Source organism: Myiozetetes cayanensis, unplaced genomic scaffold (assembly GCF_022539395.1).
Source record: "Myiozetetes cayanensis isolate MyiCay16 unplaced genomic scaffold, myiCay2020 scf16, whole genome shotgun sequence".
NCBI classification, from domain to species: domain Eukaryota; kingdom Metazoa; phylum Chordata; class Aves; order Passeriformes; family Tyrannidae; genus Myiozetetes; species Myiozetetes cayanensis.
The window spans coordinates 11,049,588-11,070,440 of record NW_026087270.1 but is presented as its reverse complement, the minus strand read 5'-3'; the positions used below and the strand labels follow the sequence as shown (position 1 = coordinate 11,070,440).

Below are 20,853 nucleotides of genomic sequence, written 5' to 3'. Positions count from 1 at the left end.
ATGGTCAGCCCTCACCCTGCAGTGGGGGCTTGCCAGTCAGTGCCCTGTGGGAACCCTTGCTCACCCCGAAGGCCCAGAAGCCAAAGACGATGATGATGAAGTCGACCACATCGACCAGGAACATGAAGGCATAGACGTCGGTGGCTGCGCGGTTCTCAGTGTGCAGAATGTCCTTGAAGAACTTGCGCACTGGCTGGTACATGTTCTGTGCTCTGCAAGGGACAGAGGACACAGAGGACACAGGGAATGGTTGATGGGGGCTGCCCCCCACATCCCCCACCCCAACCAGCACTGTTGCCACTCACGTGGTGAGGAAGAAGCACATGACCAACAACCCAAATGCCTTCAGCTTCCTATGAGCATTGCTCTCTTCTGACTCTCCAGTCCTCTCCGCAGGAACTAAGGCTAAGCACATATAACAGTCAGGGTCCCCCGCACCGTGGTGCTGCCAGCCTTGCCACCCTTGTGGGAACAGGGAACTGGTGCTCCCTTCCTCTGGTGTCTTCCTCCCTTGAGTCGTCTGTCTTCCTGCGGCGGAGCTCCATGGCCTCACTCCCCTCTTCCTGCCCCACGGCATCACCCTCCGACTCCAATCCCACGTTTGAGCCTGGTGCTCCTGGCTCTTCTGGAGCCTCCATCTCTTCCTCAGACACCACCACCGCCGGGGACGCTGCTTCCTCCTCCTTTTCCTCTTCCTCTGTCCACTCTGCCTCCATCTTCTTCTTGGATATGGAGGCCTCATCACAGTCCCACAGCCCATACGTCTGTGGAGGGACATGGTCAGGGGGATGGGGGTCCTGATGCCCCCCAGCCCCACACCCCTCATCCCCCACCCGCGTCATCCATTCCCAACAAGTAATGGTGGGAAACCACAGAAGAGACACCAAGCATCCACTGGGTTCTCTCCAGAGCCCCCAGGAGCACCTCCAGCTCCCACAAAACGCCCACCCAGGCGCTGCCCATGCCCCAGGGCTCACCTGCAGCAGGGAGCGATGGAAAAAGAGGGCCAGGAGCTGGAAGAGGTCATACTTGAGGTAGCGGGTGCTCTTCTCCAAGCCCAGGATGCGTGGTGGGAAGAAGGGCTTGCCCTCATTGCGCAGCAGTGTGGAGTAGCTGTTCCAGGGGAAGAACCCGAACTGGAAGAGGTATTTCACCACCACCATCACCTGTGGGGATGCTGGGGTCAGTGGGCAGCAGTGGGGGGGCTGGGTGGCATCATCCCCTCACCGGTCACCCCCTGCCCACCTCGGTGAAGATGATGGCGGTCATCCAGAAGCGCTTGGTGGGCCGGGGGATGGAGAGCATGGCCCAGAGGAAGATGAGGATGGGCAGAAAGAGGGAGATGATGGAGGCAGACACTATGTTGTTGAGGATGATGATGAAGTAGCAGACCAGCTCAGAGTGGGCGGTCGCACAGCGGTACGCGGTCAGCAGCAGCTTCAGGAACCGGTTGTGGGACTGATAGAAAAGCCTTGACTCTTCCAGCATTGGGGTGTTTGTCTTCCTGCAGGGTGCAGTGAACAGGTTGAGCCATCCCTGTTGCCCCCCAGCCCCATCCCCACTGTCCCCACGTCCCTGTACCTGAGCAGGAGGAGCTCACTGGCCGTCCTCCTGCGGTTCTGGAGCACGGACAGACGCTGCCGAGATCCAGTTACAGCCTCTGAAGAGCCCTCAGATATCACTTGCTCCTGGCTGCCCTCAGGGGGAATGAGCCCCCCTTCCTGTGGCAAGGTCAGCTGCTCCCTTGAGGGGTATCTCTGCACTTGCCGGGCAGCAGCGCCGTTCTGGGAGTCTACACTCAAAGACCTGCGTGGGCTCAGCTCCTCTGGGGGCCCCTCTGGTGGCCCCTCAGGTGTCTGCTCTGGTGGCTGCTCTGACGGCTCCTCTGACGGCTCCTCTGTTGGCTGCTCCGGTGGCTGGTCCACGTACATTCTATCCAGGATCCCATCACTAATCTTCTCTCCCTGCAGTGGGCAGGGGGTCAGTGACACTGCAAGGCTGCCACCTCCCCGCCCCGTGCCATGGTGTCCCCCCCACGCTCACAGCAGACAGATGCATAGCGATCATGTATCTCTCCACGTATAGGACGTTGAACATGTCCATGTATTCCTGGGTGCAGTCCTCCATCCACTGCGTCAGCCCGTCCACCACGGCCTGGCACAGCAGCCACAGGAACCGCAGCATGTTCAGTGCCCGATGCAACACGTTGCTCTGCTCTGCCAGGGCAAAAAGAGGGATGGGGGGGGTCTCTCAGTGTTCACTCAGACCACCCCAGCATGACCCTGCTCTGCAGTCCTGCTGCCCACCTGCAGACAGACTACTAGAACGTGCCACAGTCCCTTCCTCCTGGCGTTCAGGCTCTTCAGCCTCCACCTCTGCCTCTCTCCCTCCACGGTCCCCTGCAAGGGTCAGACCCCCAGGCAAGGGGTAGCAGTGACTTAACAGAAAATAGACATCATTTATGGGGCTCTCCCATTCATCATCCCACCTCCTGTTCCCCCACATCCACCTCAAAAACCAGTGCGGGCACCAAAGAAGCTGCACAGCTTGTGCTCAACCCCATTGTAGCCATCAGAGAGTTCACACACATACTGGGAGCCCCACTGCCAGGACAAACAGTCCCCTCCTGGCCCCTCCAGCCCTGTTTTGGGGTGTCAGACCTACCTGCAGCACCCTCAGCACGGGGTTGCTCCCGCTGTGCCTGCTGCCGGAGCACTGTCCTGGTGTTGGTCACCATGGCCTGGTGGATGAGCTGGAAGGGGGACAGGGGCCATCAGCATCCCATGGGCACGGCCAACACCCCAACCCCACCACAGCCCCCAAGCCCTGTCCACCTGGAAGGGGCCGTGTCTCCCTGGCTGCAACTCCTCTGGCACCTCCTCCTCCTCCTCCTCGCTGTCCGACTCGAAGAGGTAGTATTCCCCAGAATGCAGCACTGCCAGGGTTGCACGGGGTGTCAGGACATGGCCATGCCATGGCAGGGGTGTCACAGCACAGCCAGTACCCAGGCTGGCCCCGCAGCCATGTCACCCCTGGGGGGGGACCCCAAGTGGGGACATAACCGACTCAACTGCCACAGCCCCAAGGTGGGACCCCTCCATCATCAGCATTCGGAGGTGACTCCAAACGCAGCCTGGCACGCCCAGTCCAACACCTCGTTAGTAATGGGGAGCAGAGGAGCCGTGGTTAGGGGTACACGCGTGGGGACAGGGCACATGCAGGGTGTCACCTTGCCCAAAGCACTGCCACCACCGCTCCCCACGGGTGTTAGTGGTCCCGGCGGGGGGACCTCACCGAGGTTATGGCCCCGTTATGGCCCCGTGCCAGGGCAGTACCTCCGGCGTGGTCTAACCCTGGCCTCCACCACCGCTCCCTCTGCCGGGACGGGTCCGCCGGGCCACGGGGCGCTGTGGGATGGCAGATGGAGGGCTGAGAACGGCCACGCTCAGTGCACCCACCCCAGGTGTGGGGAGGAAGCCGAGGGACAGGGAGGGAGGGGGTCACCACAATGTTCCACGAGGCTCCACCAGGACGGGTGTCAGCGATGGATCATATTCCCCTGTGTGCCCAGAGAGGGGTTGGAGGTACAGGAGGGACCCCGTGGCTCTCACCTGTCCCAGCCTCATCCTGTTCCTCGCTGGTGGTGCGGGGCAGCTGCTCCTGACGGTACTTGTCCTGCTTGGCTCGGATCCGCTCCATCCTGGAGGCAGAGGATGCTGTGGAGCCTGCTGCCCAAACCCCCCTGAGGCACCCCCACATATACAGGGGTGCCCCAAAGTGCCGGTGGCTGCAGGAAGGGGGGTCCCAGTGCCCCCCAAAACCCACTCACTGCCGCTTCAGCTGGGCCAGCGACTTATTCTCGGCTCTTTGGTGGGCATGCAGGTTCTTCATGATGCTGGCCTGGAACAGCACAACACCCCTGTGGGGATGGGGATGGTGGGAGGTTCAAGGGGGTACCTTGGTACCTGCAGGGACCCTCCAGGATCCCAATCCCACCTGGAAGGCTGCAGGGTAGAGGCTCTGAGGTCCCACAGGACGTGCACATAGTAGGTGCTGAGGAAAATACGCCGCTGGACCAGGAGGAAGAAAAAGCAGATGCTATCCAAGATGACTCCTGCCTCCTCCACAGGCAGTGAGCAGTCGTGGTCCTTGCCCATCTCCTTGGCTAGCAAGGCAAGAGGTGTAGGCAAGTCAGGCAGCAGCCCAAACCCACAGCCCCAAGGCCACAAGACCCCCCCAGACCAGCAGCTCACGGTCGTAGTAGCCCGTGACGGTGCAGACGAGGCTGAAGAGCTGGATCACCCAGCAGAAGTTGTTCTGCATCTGCTGCACAAAGACGCAGGAAAGGAGCTGCACGGAGAAACGGCCCACACGGGGTTTGTCACCATCTGTCCCCTCCCCAGGGGACACCCCAGATGACCCCAAGGAGTCCACGGTGGGGACAACAACTCACCGACAGCATGTTTTTGGAGATGATGACTGTAACATTGTAGAGGATGAGGCAGTCCCAGACCACCAGGCGGGGGCGGGTCGGCTTGCACAGCATGGCCGTGCCAAAGAGGAGGAGGTAGAAGCAGGCCAGCAGGTAGCCGAGGCCGAAGAGGCTGATGCGGTTGGACCCGGTGATGAAGATCACCACCAGCACGAACCAGAAGAGGTGGCGAAAGATCACCACCTTCACCATGTCCAGGTAGCACCTGCGGGATGGGGCACTCAGAGCAGGGGCTCTGTCCCCTCCATGCTTCAGCCATGAGGTGGTCCTGTCCCAGCACTGGGGTGAGGGCTTCCCTGCCCCAAGGGGGTCCCATCTCATCCTAGAAGATCCCAGCCCAGCAGCTACTCCTGCCTGAGGGTTCCATCAATCCTGTTCTTACCCTAAGGGGTCCCACTTCAGGGTGGGGGTCCCATCCTGATGGTGATCTCATTCTGTCCATACCCCAAAGGGTCCCATCCCAGAGGAGGTCCCATCCCATCTATACCCCAAGGGGTCCCATCCCAGGGTGGGTTCTCATTCCCAGCCCACAGGGGATCCCATCCCGAGGTATCCCAGCCTGGGTCGGGGTGCTGTGCCGCAGGCACCCACCGGCAGTGGAGGAAGTTCTCCTCCCTGATGTAGGGGTCCTTCTCGCGGTCAAACCGCTCCTCGTTGTCACCCGCTGCCTGTCGCCAGATTTCGGAGCGCTCGGCCTCGAACACGCGCCACTGCTGCGCCGCGCACAGCAGCAGCAAGAAGTCATCTGCGGGCACACGGCTCAGCCTGGGGGGCTCCTCAGAATGCTGGCACCCACCAAGCCCCTCCCCAAGGAATAGGGCATCCCAGGCCACTCCTCCCCAGGATTTGGGGTTCATTGTCTTCCCCATGCGGGTGTGATTTTCCCCAGCCTCTGCACCCTTTGGGGTGTGGCTTTAATCAAACTCCTCACATCAAGAGTATGGAGCTCTCCAGTCCCCTTCTTCTGCCCAAAAGAGCATGTTCCTCCAACACACTCCTCCCCAAAAGGGGCAGGGATCTCCCATAGCTCCTCCCAAATGGGGGTGGGTACTGTTTAAGCCCCACCTCCAAGAGGGGCAGGCTCTTCAAGCTCCTCCCACCCTTACTGCCGGTTCCTCCCCCTCCTGGAAGCAGGATGGGATCCCCAGTGGCTGGGGGTGCTCCAGGGGCACTGGGGTGCCAAGGGCTGGTGTAGGGGGCCAGGGCACCCTGTGGGCAGATGGCTGCCAGGACAGGAGTAGGGCGACAGGGCAACCCACGCCCAGAAGATTCCCAAAGGCTGGGGGGATACTCACTGATGAGATTGGTGGATTTGGGGGGCACGAAGAAGTCAGGCAGGTAGAGCCACTTGATGAGTGCCGAGTTCATGGGGACTCTCCATCGCCACGGATAGTCTGGAGGAGAGCAGGAACACTCAGTGCCAGCCCCCTCCTCCAACCCCTTCACATGCTCCCCACACATGGACCACACCTCCCTGAGCCCAGGAAAGGTCCCCTGTGCCCCTTACCCACACAGAGGGCGGGTGGCATGCCCACACACAGCAGGTACTGGTAGAGGAAGAAGATGACGAGGAAGAGGCAGTACTTGGGCCAGAGGCGGGCGATGGCCGCCCGGCGCCGCAGCGTCATCATGACCACGAGCCAACAGCCGTGCAGGATCACCAGGAAGTTCATCCGCTGCCCGATTACGGTCACCATCATCAGGAAGCAGATCTGGGGTGCAGGGGGGCGCAGGGGCTCAGCACTGGGGTGCTGTGAGCGGTGGGACCCCCCCACGGTGCCCTGTTCCCACCTCCAAGCCAAACTTGTAGTAGAAGTAGTTGATTAAGTGTTTGGCAAACGCGACGATGTCCCTGTTGCGGTCCAATTTCGTGTCTGCATTCCTGTCCACGTTCGCGTGCCTGTCCCTGTCCGTGTGCTCATCCCCGTCCACGTGCCTGTCCCTGTCCGTGTGCTCGTCCCTGTCCGTGTGCCCGTCCCTGTCCGTGTGCCCGTCCCCGTCCGTTTTACGTTTCGACCGCGACTGTACGAAGATGGCCTCGGTGTCAGAAGTGTCCTCATTGTGCTGCATGCGGTAGTAATGCTGGCTTCGGTACACCACCGCCTCAAACACCAGCAGCAGCAGCACCTGGAGGTGGTTCTAGGGGAAGAGAGGATGCTCAGCACCACGGCGTGACACCAGGCCTCCTGCCCCAGCTGCTCCTCATAAAAGGGGATGTTTGCACCCGTGACATGAAGCCAGGCAGGCATCCCCCTAGGTGGTCCTCCCAGAAGGGATGCTCAGGGCCACAGTGTGCCACCAAGCATCCCCCAGGTGGTCGCCACAGAAGGGATGCTCAGGACCATGGCACAACACCAGGCATCCCCCCAGGTAGTCTCCACAATGTCCTCGTGCCCACCTTGACGTATCCCAGGTTGGGGAACCCCTTCCGGACACCAAACCAGTTGGCAGGATCCACAGGGCCGCGGTACAGGGTGGAGTTGCCCATCTCCTCCAGACTCAGGCTGGTGGCATTGAGCAGGGGCTGTGAATGGGAGCACCCTGGGTATCAGACCCCACCTCCAGCCAGGGAAAATCCCCCCGTGCTGCCACAAGCACCCCAAGAACCAGCACCCCAGGCACCTCAGTGCAGTTGCTGGAGTACTGGCGGGGCTCAACGATCTCGAGCTGGTAGAGCATCTTGCAGACAATGATGATGCAGGTCCAGATGGTGGAGAGGCACGAGGCCATGTGGCGGAAGCGGCAGTAGGGCATGGCGAGGGTCCACAGCAGCACCAGCACGAAGTTCATCACTGAGACCTGGGGCAGTGGCCATGTCAGCATCCCAGGGTGCCCTGTCGAGCCCCCCAACCCGGCACCCTGAGTGGTACCTCCTCCAGGGCCACCCAGATGGTGTAAAGAGCCACCAGCTTGAGGATGTGGAGCTCCAGCAGACGCCTCACAAAGACCTCCACGCAGGTCAGCATGTTCGAGAAGGTCTTGCCCAGCACGATCAAGCGATCCAGAACCAGCTTCCATTTGTTGGTCGCTGTGGTGACACGAACCCTCGTGGACACCCCCACAGCCACTCAGGCCCAGAGGACACCCCAACCCATCCCTCTATCCTTCCCCGCTGGGAGAACATCCCAATCCATTCCCACAATCTCCCATACTTGGAACACACACCAGTGCTGCATCCCCCAGCCCGTTCCTGGCTCAGAGGACATGTCAATCTGTCCCTGTATCCTTCCAGACTTGGAGGAGACCCCAATAAATCCCTGCACCCTCCAAGTCCCATCCTGGCTTGTAGATCACCCTAATCCATCCCCATACCCTCCCAGCTCCTGTCTGGCTTGGAGAGTGCCCCAACCTATCTCTGCTTCCCTCCTGCCCCATCCTGTTTTGTAGGACACCTCCATACCCTCCCTGCCCCTTCCCAGCTCAGAGGACATCCCAGTCCATCCTCATACCCTCCCAGACTTGAAGGAGATCCCAGTCCATCTCCATACACTTCTAGCTCCTTCCTGACTTGGAGGATGCTCCAATCCATTCCCACATTCCTCCTAGCCTCTTCCTGTCTCAGAAGACACCCCAATCTATCCCCATACCCTCCAAGTCTGTTCCTGGCTTGGATTCCTCAATCCATCTCTGTACACTCCCACACTTGGATGTCACCCTAAATCCATCTCCCTACCCTCTCACCTTCTTCCTGGCTTGCAGAACACCCCCTTCCACCCTGTCCCCCACCCCTTCCCTGTACCCAGTGACGTGCTGGAGGTGCTGGTCCCGGCGTCCTCAGAAGCGGGCACACCGTGTGATTCTTGTCTATCTGTCCGCCTGTAGGAAGGAGGGCTCAGAGCAGAGACAGGGGGCTTGGGGTGCAGAGGGTGTCACCCAGCACAGGGTCCTACCGAGAGGTGGAGAAGATTGACAGACTGGGCTTGCAGGCATGCTGCAGGTCGGTGATGTACATGAAGGCCTCATGGAAGTAATGGAGCTGGAGGATGCAGGCCAGGAGGAAGAAGCCCAGGATGAGGATGTTGTAGAAGAGCTCGGAGACACTGAACTGCTCCAAGCCCATGTCCATCAACCTGGATGAGGAAGGGAGGGTCAACACAGGGCCTCATCCATCCCACCCTGCACACACATAAAAGCTCCCAATGTCAGGGCTCAACCCCAGCCTGCTCCATGCCTCAGTTTCCCCATGTGCAACCCATCCCTTGGCCATGCCCTGGTGCCACCACAGGGCTGGTGCCAGCAGGGACCCTGTGGTGGGTCAGGGACACTCACTGGTGATCAGTGAGGCCCGTCAGGTTCCTCCAGTACATGGGGAAGTCCTCGAACTGGAAGGTGTAGCTGGCGATGAGCACCAGCATGGTATACGCCACCACCAGCCACCAGAAGCCCTTCAGCACCTTGCGCCACAGGCTGTAGTACACCTGCAGGGACAGGGACATCAGTGGGGCCACCCTGCGGCTGGCCATGGGCCCCCAGGAGTCCCCAGTCCCCCTACCTGGAAGAGGATGAGGCAGAGGAGGAAGAGGAGCATGTAGACAATCTTGTAGACGACAAGGCGGCCAACGAAGCTCACTACGATGAACATGCCGCCACAGACACAGATCCAGAACTTGGCAAAGAAATTCATCAGCGCATACCCCAGCCTTTGCAGTATATCCCCTGGGTGGGTGACATCTGCAGGACACGGAGGGGGCTGCAGGAGCCAGGCAGGGGCCACCTGTGTCCCCAAACCTGTGGTTGTCCAGCCTGGCATGGTGGCCCTCTGTGGGGTGACACCAGGAGGCCTCACCTGTCTCCGTGAGGGACATCTTCGTGAACTTGATGATCAAGGGCTTCTTCTTTAGCACCTTCTCCTTAATGAACTGCCGCAGCAGTGGCCAGAAGGGGAGGACGAGCAGGAGCTGTGGGGACAGGTGGTGAGCAGGGACAGTTGGGTGCTGGCAGGGACAGGGATTGGGGACAGAACCGTGCTTACCTTTGCCCCCAGGACAACAGAGGGATTTTTGTGGTGCACCAGCCCCAGCTGATCAAGACTCATGAAGCCAGCATGGGTGGGCAGCTCAGGGACCAGCTCCATGGACCACACGTAGTCCAGGCAGCACAGAGCGATGCCGTAGAGGAGAAGGAAGGGTGAGCAGAGTAGGGCAAAGTTCTGGCGGTTCCGCACCGTCCAGATGAGGCATGACCACAGCAGCAGCACAAAGGTCAGCCAGCTGTGGTAGGTGATGCTCCACACCTGCGGGCAGAAAGGATGCAGGCTTGGCCCAGGAGGTGCCCTCCATGTCCATGTCCCCTCCCGCTACCCGTGTCCTCTCCCAGTCCATTACCAGCATGGAGATGAGGGCACAGATGTAGCTCTGTCTCATGACGACAAAGGTCAGGATGCGCAGGGGCAGCCACACCGCTGTATGCCTCCTGCCTGGCATGGGGAGAGGGACTGTGAGGGATCCCTGGCTGCAGGCAGGGTTTGGGGAGGGGGAGGTTGTGGGGTCAGGCTTACGTTGTCGGGTGTTCATGATGTGGGTGGTGCAGTTCTCGGTGCCAACGTTCGGCCTCCCAGCGCCAGAGGCCAACATGGGCTGGGGGGCAGAGAGAGTTCAGAGCCCACTCTGGCACCTCCAGAGCACCGCACACCCAGTCCCTGACAGCTTGGGCACAGCCCCCCAGACCCACCTGGGTGACCTCAGCCATGCCGCTGGCGTCCCCAGAAACGCCACTGGCGTCCTCAGCCATGCCCTCAGTGGGCTCAGCAATGCCACCCGTGTCCTCAGCCACGTTGCTGGTGTCCTCAGCCACGCCAACAGTGCCCCTGGGCCAGCTCTCCATCTCCATCTGCACGCTCGACGACAGATCTGGCCATGACGTGGCTCTCTGCAAGGGGCAGGAGCCAGCTCAGGGCACCCCGCTGCCATCCCCCTGCCAAGGCACCCCACATGCAGGTACCCCACTGCCCCCCAACTCCCTTCCAGTGCCAGAGCTGGGGCAGGCACAGCAGGACATGCCAGGCATTATCAGCATCACGGGTACAGGGTCCAGCTCACTTGGGGGTACCGCAAGCGCAGCTTCACCAGGGTGGCCACGGTGTAGCAGAGCAGGAGCAGGATGCCAGGGTTGGCATAGACAGGCCAGGGGTGGCTGGTGTTGAGCTCCAGGGTGTTGGGCTGGGAGCAGTTGTGGTAAAGGATGATGTCCTTGAAGCCGAACACTCTGTGGGGACAAAGAAGGTGGCCTTACCCCACACCACGAGCCAGGGTCCTGTCCCGGTGCTGGCATAGCACATGGCTCAAGTGGGACAGCACAGGGACTCACAGCACAGTTCCCTCCCTGTGGACTCACCGTGCCCAGATGGTGGGGGCCGGGAAGATCCCCTGGACAAAGGGTGTCTGGTAGGCATAGAGGCAGAGGAGGTGGCTGGAGCTGTAGACCCCAATAAGGATGAAGAGGATGTTGAAGGCCTGGCGGCTGGTGGGGAGGTGACAGGCCCACCACAGGCACAGCCCCAAGAAGAACAGGTAGTAGATGCTGGAGGAGGCGGAGGGCAGCGTGATCCCTGGGGAGCAGTGCCCCATGGGCAGTCAGTGAACAGCCCAGCATCCCCCTCTACCGAGCAGCATCCCACTGGGCTGAGCATCCCCCCTTGGACTGAGTATCCTCCCACCTTGGACCAAGCACCTCTTCCCTCCTGGACTGAGCTTTCTCCCTTGGATTGTAAATCCTTCCTGCTTGGACTGTGCATCCTCCCTCCTTGGACCAAGTATCTCCCTCTCTGACCAAGCATCCCGTTGTCCATGGACCAAGCTTTCCCCCTTGGACTGAACATCCTGCCCCCACGGACCAAACATCCCTCCCCCTAAAACCGAGCATCACAACCCCCTTGCATTGAGTGTCCCCATTTTGGACCAAGCTCTCCCCTCTGGACCAAGCATCTTCCCCCGCTTGCACACACATCCCCCCTTGGACTGTGCATCCCTTTCTGCAGCACATCCACGGAGGACCCCCACATCACCACGTGCCGCCCGCATCCTGCACCCACCTGCCAATGCCAGCAGCAGGCTGGCCAGTCCTTTCCCGGCCTGCCAGAGCAGCCAGTCAGCCTTCACCCGCAGCTGGTTCTTCAGTGGCTGGGCTGCGTGGGCCGCACATCTGTGCTGACTCACATTCACTTCCCTCTGCAAGACAAGGGTGGTGTGAGCTCCAGGACCTGGTCCCAGGACGTTCCTCACTTTCCCCACTCGAGGGAGAGCAGGGGTGGCCGGGAGGGCGGGCACAATGCCCAGCACCTGGCCATGTTTATCTCATCAGCCGCCTGGAAAGCGCCTCCAAAGGGCGGCTGTTTTTCTTGGCACTGGGACCCAGGTTCCCAGCACTGAGCTTTTTTCCAGGCTGCCTCCCGTGCTGGCCAGAGCCTCACAGCAAAGGCATCCATGCTCCGGTTACAGCCCAGCACGGCCAGAGCCAGGCACCATAGCCTGGAGCAGCAAGAGCACCCCAAAACGGGGCAGAGCACCCAGGGGTGTTCACTGCGCTGAGGGGGGGGGCATTGAGGTTGTGTCCACCTGGCTGACCTTGAGGGCTTGGGTGCCACGAGCACAGTATCCCTGTGACCTGCTGACATTGCCAGGCAGGGCTGGCACAGCACAGCACCCAGCCCTGCCCCAGCGAGCTCAAGCTGGGTGCCAGCACCCCATAACTGCCCATCCCACAGTCCTAGCTGTTTGGTGGGATCCCTACGGCAACACTGGAGCAAACATGGGCACTCCTCCATGGCTGAGTCACCCCAGCCCACATGAGGTGCTGTGGTGACCGAGCCTTCACCGTGGCCAAACCTGCCCTGAACTGGGTCCCCAGCCACCGGGAATGTCCCCATGCCAAGCCCCCATGTCCCAGTCTGTGCCCAGGGGAAGAGTCAGGGACCAGCTGCTGTGCCCCAGGGAGGAGACAGGGACCAGGGATCAGCCACGAGGAGGCTGGTGGGAGCCAGTGCGATGTGTTTGGTGGGATGTCCTGGTGGCACCGGGGTTGGCTCTCACCAGCTCCGATCTCTGGCTGTAGAAGGCAGGGTTGGTCTTAGGGACGAGGCGGCACAGGCACAAGGAGATGATTGAGATCAGCAGGATGCCAACATCAGGTGCCACAAGACGCACTACATTGGGAATATTGCTCAAATCCAGCCTGGGGGGGTAAAGAGGGGCAGGGGAGGGCTTAGAGGTGGCACCCCCACCATTGCCAGCCCTCAATTGCCCACAGCCGGGGTCCCCTTACCTGGTGACCCCGATGTGCCGAGAAAGGACTTCCCAGGAGCTGCCTGCCAGGAAGAAGAGGGGGGCACTGAGACGCTGTGTGGGCAGGCTCTGAGCCCACCCAGAGCAACCACCCCATGGGGAGAACACCCCACATCAATGGGGGTGCAGGTCAGGGTCTGTGCCCAGTGCAGTGGGCACCCAGCAGGCCCCCTGGCATGGCACAGGATGTGCCCAGAGCTGGGCACACGTATGGGACCCTGCAGAGCCTCATTAGCCCCTGAGTACCCAGCAGGACGGGGTCCCACATGTCACCAGCTCGAGGGCTCAGCCTCAGGGCACCACAGGGAGCAGAGGTAGGGGTGGCTGAGGGTGGGCACAGACATCCCCGTACTCACAGTTGTGCCCCAGCAGCTGATTCAGAGTGGGAATCGTGTACAGGCCTATCTGGAAAACCAAGTGGGCAAGGACGAAGAGGCTGCTGATTGCCAGCAGACATTTGAGGATGCATCCAGCATGACCTGCAAGACATGGGTAACCTGTCACCCATAGCCCAAGGCGGCCCCAGTGGGGACCCAGCACACTCAGGAAGACCTAGTAAGTGTGCACTGCCCAGAGATGCCAGGGGTCTGCTCCAGGGACAGGGTCCCACCAGGGCTTTGCCCACCTCACCATGCACCCAATGCAGCCCAAGGGCACCCTGAGAGCATTACTGGGGAAACTGAGGCATGGAGTGCTGCAGGGAGCCAAACCCCAAGGTTATCCTCCCATCCTGTCCCCGCAGCACCCAGCTGGCACCAGGCACTTCCCTGGCCCTGCTGTACAGGGACCACATTCGGATGCAGTCAGCATCCCCTTTCATGGGGGAAGGTCCTGTTGGAGAGCTCCAGGGGGTCCCCCACACTCTGAGTCCTGTCAGACCTTCCACCAGCTGCAGCCGTGCCCCCGTCCCACCAGCCCCCTGGGCCACGTGCCCATTTTCCTGTCCGTGGGCAGGCAGCGAGCCCACCACAGCTGTGAGCCAGCCGGGGGGGCCCCGGGCCAACAGCTTTTCCTCCGCCTGTTTTTTTCCTGTAAATCCAGGCGAAGGCTTTCGGCAGGACCGGGATCCGGGGCCGTGTGAGCCCATGAAATATTCAGAGGGCAAAGCTTTTAGCTGTGGCCGTGCCAGGCGCTGGGGGCAGGTTAAGAGCCTGGCACAGCAGGGCTACGGGCACCCAGTGCCCACCTGCACCCACCACAACACGCCCCCTGGGCGGAGGGGCTGCTTGTGGTGTGCCCACATGGCAGGCACTGCCCAGCCCTGAGGTTTTTAGGTTAATAAGGCTCCAAACTGGCCATTTCAGGAGGGTTATTAATAGCCACACTGGGCTATAATTAACGGAGTGAGGCTCCACGCAGAGAAACCACAGGGGAGGAGGGCAGGTGCCCACTGGAGGGGAGCTGGCAGCCCCCCTGCTGCCCACCCCATCCTGCCCACTCCTTGCACCCCATGATGAGCCCCTTACCTGTGGCAGAGCCCCGTTTGGGTCCTGGGAACCAGGGCAAGATCAGCAGGAAGAGCAGGTACACCAGGGAGAGGACATTGAAGCGGAAAATGCAGGCTGGGGACAGAGGGACAGGGTTAGGGATAAGGATGTGGTGTGGGGAGGGTTCCCTGCTGCATCCCCCTGCCCTGGGGATACCCAAAAGAAAGGCATCCCAAAATGCCAGGTGATTCTGGGGTAATGCCAGGTAGGACAGGGAGTCAAGTTCCCCCCAGGGATGCTGATGGGAAAAGCAGGACACAGGCCGGATCACTCCCGGTGACCCACACGGGTGGCACAGAGAGGGGGGACGCCAAAAGTCCCAAATACGTGGGGACTAGATCCATGACCAAAATCTGCTGTGTTTCCACATCATTCCCACAAAACCACACTGAGGTGTAAAGGGACCCTTGTGGCCAGGCTGGGACCCACACCCATGACCTCCCCCCAGGGCCGGTACAGCCCTTCACCTGCACCCAGCCCCACTCTGGGTGTGCCACCAGCTCAGCACCTTCCCCCTCACTTATTTTTAGACCCAAATTACAGCTTGTTTGGAGGCATGAAATCGTCGGAGGAGCCGGGCCGAGCCAGCGCCCTGCGGAGCTGCTGCCGGCGAAAGGAACAGGGATGGGGACAGGGATGGCACACAGGGGACACGGCGGGGCAGCTGCAACCCCAGTTGGGACACAGTGTTCTGGTCACTGCACGAACAGTGACAGACACCAGCACATGCACCAGCGTGAGCTGGGTGCATCCACAGGGCAGGCACAAGGCCACAGTGATGGGCACCCACTGAATCAGTGCCTGGCTGGAGTGGGGGCGAGTCACGGGGGAGCTGAGCTATCTGTGTCACTGTGCCCCTGCTCCAGGCAGTCCCAGGGCATCTCTCCACCCCCTTTCCTGCAAACCAGAGGGACACATCCCTGCACTCCCACCCAGAGGAACCCCACTCTGGGTAGGGGAATCCCTCTGAGCAGCCAGGGTAGGGACCTGCTTCCCTCGGCACCTCACTTGGGGAGGGCGCAGAGGGCAGCCCCTGGTCCCGTGGGGTTGGAGGGGTGAGGGGGGGCCGGCTGGGCGCCAGGGACGTGCTCAGCTCCACAGCCCGGCACGGCCCTTCCTGTGTTTACGAGGTTTCAGTGGGACAACACATCCTGGGGTGGAGAGCAGCACCGCTGGGGGGGACACGGTGCAGCCCCCTGTGAGCTGCCCAGCATCCCGGGGCATCCTCAGAGGGTGCAGGGGCAGTGGGAGGGAGTACCCAGGAATGCACCCAGGGCACGTCCCACGCAGCACCCAGTGGAGCTAAAACCGGTCCCTGTTTCTGCAGTGGAGTCTCATCTGTCCCCAGTGCCAGGAAGTGCAGCCAGACCCCGAGCAGGGGTGGGGGGCACAGGGAGACCAGGGTGGGGGCACCAGGACCATCACCCACCAGCCGCCTCCCCGTGGTGACCCCAGGACGCGTCACCTCCTGCACGCTGCTGAGGGTTGCTGGCTGTGTTTCGGCACACCATGATCTCATGGAGCAAATATTCCCCTTCCCGCGCCAACGGGGCCGAGAGGAGCCTTCCCGGCACGGGGGCGAGACGCTGCTCCAGCTTCCGTGGGAGCCAGTCAGCCCCACTTGGCCACTGGCACCCCCATCCCAGCCCCCACCCACCCCAGTGCCCACCTTTTGGGTGAACCAGCCCCACCGGGAGCCCCCAGCCCAGCCATGGACACATCGTGGGTGCTGGCAGCACCAGGGGCACCACAGAGCCCTGCTGGGAGTCCCACAGAGAACAGGGATTGTGGGCTCCATGGGGAGACCCACAGGCATTGCTGAGCACCAAGGGGGGCACACATATGCTGACCCACTTATTTGGTGCCACCAGCACCCATGAGCAGCTCACCCTTCACCAGGAAAGCTCCTGGCAGGCTGGTCCGCTCCAACCAGAGATCAAGGATGAAAAAGAGAGTGAAAAAAGGTGGCTACTGTGCCCCCCAGCATGGCACAGCCTGGTCTGGGAGCACCCACGGTGCCCGGCTTGGCACTCACAGGGCTGCACCGGGGCGTGCCGTGCCGGCGGTGCGTGGGTGCTCCGTCCTGCAGTCGGAGGGAACCGGTTCCCCGCAGTGCTGACAGCGGGAAAGTGCCGGCACAGGGAGAAAAACCAGTTTGGCGTGTGGGGAGAGTGTGATGGGGAGAGTAAACCTGCCCTCCTGCACCCACCGTCCCCGTGAGGAGCGCTGGGTGTGTGGGTGCAGTGCAGCGGCCCCCGCCGTTCCCCTCCCTGTGCAAGCAGCACCCTCACCCACAACACCGGGGCCTGCACCGAGCATATGCCTTGTATCTCAAGCCAGTTGTCCTGGATTGGTGCCCCAAATCCCCCTCGTGAACCCGGGAGCATCCGGATCAGCTCCCATGGAGTTCACCAGCAACGCTGGCAGCACGTGAAATATTAATGATGTTAATGAGCCAGGAGGAGGATAAATCACAGAGCCGGGGAGCTGGCTGAGGTGTGCCAGGCTTCATCCACACCAGCCTTTAATTTTCCCATGGGAGGGGAAAGGGGTCACTGGGAACCCCAGGGATCCATCAACAAGGTGGGGGCAGCCAGGAAGAGTCAGCACCAGAGTCTTTCCCACTGCACTGGGAAGGGCGGCTGTGCCAGACAATTGGGGTTTGTCATAGCCCCTTCCTGCAAACCAGGCACTATCCTGCACCCAGCCATCTTCCAGGATGGATCCATTCTCAACTGGATAGGGAAGGGGGCTCCCCAGACCCACCCCAGCGCTGGCAGAGCCTCACACACCAGCCTTGCACCATCACCACCACAGCACTTGGCACCAGCGCAGCCGCTGCTCTGTGGGGACCTGCTGCCACTCGGGATTAATTAGAAGAGCTCTTTAATTCCCTGCCCTGCTCATTGACATGAGTCCGCTACAAGCTGCTGGAGCAGGGCAGCTCTGCCAAGCTGCCTCCCAGTTAACCTGTTCCAACTGGGGTGCCCAGGGAGCCTGACAGGGTCCCCAGGGTGTCACTTTGCATCCAGGACCCCACACTCTTCACCCACACACTGGCTGCAAACCAGAGGCAGGGTGATGAATCCCAGCCACAGAGCCTTTCCCCATCCCAAAATCCCATCAGTCCCAAAGGAGCAAGCTAGACACCAGCATATTCCCAACCCCAGCTTCTCCTTCCGGGAAGAGGGAACAGCCCCACCGGTTCACCCGCCGTATCCTGTTTTTGTGGAAAGTTAATCCCGATCCCACCAACCACCCCCGCCCTGCTCCCCAGGGATGCCAGAGGAGATGCCTCAGGAGGGCTCTGGGCTGGGTGCCAGTGGGTGCCAAGGCTGCCAGCCTGGGAAATCCCAGCACCAGCCAGGAGCTCGTGCAATGGGACAGGGAATGCACGGCTTGGGTGACAGGTGCCACCCCAGTGCCAGGGAACACTCCTTTGCCCCGTGCCATGACTGCAGCCCTCGGGACCCCCAAAGCCATGGGTTCAGCACTGTGACACTGCACATATAAGGACCCATGTTCCCATTGCACAAGGACATTCCCAGATCCAATATAACATTCCCCATGGGGCCACGAACGTGTCTGCCATATGGCAGTGCCAAGCAGTGTCCAAACCCTGCTCTCCTCACCCAGGGGGGCCCTCTGAACCCCTGGGGGGCCTCCCACAGTATCAGGCACCTCAGTGGGGCTCAGTCCTGGGGAGATGGGCACCCTGGGTGGGCAGGAGCCAGCCCTGTGCCTCCGTCCCATCCCCCTGCACCCGGGGAGGAAGCAGCAGTTATTGCTCTTGGAGACAGTGGTGGCTTTGCTGCCTTTTTTTTTTTTTTATAGAGTTTTTTTTTCCTCCTCTGTTTTATTTCCCTTCGTTTTATAAAAAGCACCTGACCGCAGGAGGCAGCTGCCTGAAGCCCACACACCCACTGGCACCCGCCTGGGCACCAAACCCTGTGGCATCCAGGACCCCCAGAGACCCCCCAGCACGCTGGCTGGGCAAGGGGGGGCTGTGTCCTCACATCAGGACCCCCAGTTTGGGGGGCACTGCAGCCCCAGGGAGGGGGGTGCCACCCTTCCCCATTGCTTCTGCCCAAGCACCACTGAACCACAGATGAGCATGGCCAGGACTGTCACCCAGCCTGGGGGAGCCCAGTCCCCCCACCTGTGGGCTGTGCCTCCCACCCCACCCCCAATGGCTCCGAGCACCCCAGAATCCCACTGGGCAGGATGGAGCCAAGGTGGGGATACAGCCCCTGGCATGGCTGGGACCCCCACCATAGGGGTCTGTGCCTGTGCCAGCTGTGGGAAGCAGGGGTCACACCGTGGCCACACCGTGGGGCCCAACTCCTGCATCTCCAATTGCCCCGAGCTGGCCGGGAGCCGCAAACAAACATCCTCCGGACGTTTGGGAAGAGCCTAATTGCCAGGGAAGGAAGGGCTGCAGGCGGGTCCTGTGCCAGGGCTCTTGCTCCCACCCAGGTGCAGTGGGACGACCCACAACCCCCCCCATGCCTCAGTTTCACGTGGGTGCAGGTGCAAGAGCCCCCAGACCCTGCTGAGTCACCCCATTTTCCCAAGCAGCTGGAGCAGGAGGGAACCCCCGCCTAAGTGGGGCCCCAAAATTTAAACAAGCCATTTGCAAGCTCACCAGGGGGACATCAAGACCACCAACATCCCCAGCTGTGGGAGACAAGGGGTCCCCAGCATGTCCTGTGCCGGAGTGGGGTGAAGAGCCCAGCACAATTTGGGTCACAATTTGGGGCCAAATCAGCACTACTGGGAAACGAGGGCCCCATGAGAGGCTGCGCCCAGAGGCCACGTGTCACCCCAGGCACCCATGGGATGCAGCCGGCAGCTCCTGTGCCCCAGCCCAGCTGTTCACCCCCTGTCCAGGGAGCACAGCCCCTTCTTCCCAACCCTGCTCGTGGGCTGGGTTATAATTAACCTCCTCACATCCTGCGCGATGCTCTGAGTCACTGCCCCAGCAAACCAAAGAAAAAGCAGCTTTTTCAAGAGTCACTGACTTCCCCTGCCAGTGAGGACTCACCCCCCCCTCCACCGGCGTCACAGGCAGCACCCCAAAACCCAGACCTGCTGCCCAAAACACAGCTGGGAACGGGGCTGTTCGTCTGTGGGCACATCCCTCTCTCCGGGTGACACCACCCCAAACGTCATACTAAGGCTACCCCAAAATCCATGCCAGAACTTCCCAGGCTTCAGACCCCCCGGCGTAGGTCGTGTGATCCCGGTGCTGGCGGCAGCCGGACCCAGCCCGTGTCCGGCACAAGGAGCCCGTTGAACAATCCTGTTTATAGAGAGGTTTTTCCTCTGCGTCTACGCAAACGGAGCGTCCCCGAAGCGGCTCCGGAGCAGCCGGGGTTCAAAGAGCCGATTCTTGTCCTGCGCGTCCCGGGACACGGGGATTTTCCAGGCCGGTGGCCAGCCGGTTGCCTCGGTGGGTGGCACATCTGCCATGAAAGGCCAGCCGTGCTTGGAATGGGCCGGTGGCAGCTTGGGGACCGGCGGGGGCTGGGGTGGGCACCTTGCTCCCCGGGATGTACCCGGGCACGGAGATGGGACGGGTGCCAGCTGCCCCTCCGGCATCGGCCACCCCGGGCCCCCAGCACCCTCCTCACCCCCGCCTTTCAACCACAGCAGAGTGAGCGCAGTGACACGGCACTGCCCCAACTGGGTCACTTTCCCCCACAGCGGGTGCCCAGTGACGGGGGAGGCGGAGTGGGGGGACCCGCACACACACCCCCTCCCCACCAGCCCGGAGAAAGTCGCAGCGTTACCCGCGAGTGGGCTCGGTCACGCGAGCGGGGGGACACTTAGGATGATCTCCCCGTGGGTGCACCGCACCACCCCGCCGTCCCGCCACCGACCCCCCGGAGTCACCGGCGGCTCCTCCCGGGGCGGCTCCTCCCCACCCCCAGGGGGTTCATGGATGGAGGGATCCACTCGCCCTCGGCTCATGCGCGGGGGGAACTTCCCCGGCCACCCGATCCACGCGCGGGGGGGCCCCCGCACCTCTCGGTTCACGCATGGGGGGAACTTCCCGCGCCCCTCAAGTCTACGCGTGGGGGGGACCCCTGCGCCCCGCAGTCACCGGCGAGCGGCTGCAGCAGCCAGTACAGCCCCGGGCTCACGCGTGGGGAGACCCCCGCCGCCACACGCTCCACGCGCGGCAGGACCCGCCACGGCCACGCACTGGAGGCATCTCCTCGCCACACGGTTCACGGGTTGGGGGGGATCCCCTCGCCACCAGCTTCACGCGTGGGAGAGACTCCGGCGGCGGGGAGTCCCACCCGGTTCACACGGCGGGATCTTCTCGCCACCCGCCCCACGTGCGGGGCGACCCAGCAGCTCCACGTCTGGGGGGGATCCCCCCGCCACCCGCTCCACGTTTTGGGGGCCTCCCCGCGCCCCGCACTCACCGGCGAGCAGGGAGAGCGGCAGCACCAGCCAGTAGAGCCCCCATAAAAACACCCGCAGCCTCATCCCGTCCGGCGGCCGCGGCGGGGGACCGGCCCGAGCCGCTCCGAGCCGTTCCGCCCCGCCGGGGCTGGGCAGGCCCCGCTGCCCGGTGCCTCTGCCC

At 62.0% G+C, this 20,853-nt stretch overlaps 1 protein-coding gene across 1 annotated transcript in view; it reads right to left on the bottom strand.

The window, feature by feature from the left end:
- PIEZO1 (piezo type mechanosensitive ion channel component 1) overlaps positions 1-20,853 on the bottom strand; it is a 24,197-nt gene extending 3,344 nt beyond the window's left edge. Inside the window, 40 exon segments of the mRNA XM_050311597.1 lie at positions 65-212; positions 306-523; positions 525-764; positions 978-1,166; positions 1,246-1,504; positions 1,582-1,964; positions 2,044-2,216; positions 2,307-2,399; positions 2,665-2,752; positions 2,835-2,935; positions 3,336-3,407; positions 3,612-3,700; positions 3,830-3,919; positions 3,997-4,165; positions 4,254-4,350; positions 4,454-4,697; positions 5,084-5,237; positions 5,788-5,886; positions 6,000-6,204; positions 6,284-6,631; positions 6,891-7,016; positions 7,115-7,291; positions 7,363-7,520; positions 8,232-8,308; positions 8,383-8,562; positions 8,762-8,910; positions 8,985-9,163; positions 9,279-9,390; positions 9,465-9,725; positions 9,817-9,908; positions 9,990-10,068; positions 10,163-10,360; positions 10,531-10,696; positions 10,826-11,039; positions 11,523-11,658; positions 12,520-12,661; positions 12,752-12,794; positions 13,128-13,250; positions 14,238-14,333; positions 20,693-20,853. Of these exon segments, the coding sequence (XP_050167554.1) occupies positions 65-212; positions 306-523; positions 525-764; positions 978-1,166; positions 1,246-1,504; positions 1,582-1,964; positions 2,044-2,216; positions 2,307-2,399; positions 2,665-2,752; positions 2,835-2,935; positions 3,336-3,407; positions 3,612-3,700; positions 3,830-3,919; positions 3,997-4,165; positions 4,254-4,350; positions 4,454-4,697; positions 5,084-5,237; positions 5,788-5,886; positions 6,000-6,204; positions 6,284-6,631; positions 6,891-7,016; positions 7,115-7,291; positions 7,363-7,520; positions 8,232-8,308; positions 8,383-8,562; positions 8,762-8,910; positions 8,985-9,163; positions 9,279-9,390; positions 9,465-9,725; positions 9,817-9,908; positions 9,990-10,068; positions 10,163-10,360; positions 10,531-10,696; positions 10,826-11,039; positions 11,523-11,658; positions 12,520-12,661; positions 12,752-12,794; positions 13,128-13,250; positions 14,238-14,333; positions 20,693-20,756 (6,231 nt within the window). The 5' untranslated portion in view covers positions 20,757-20,853.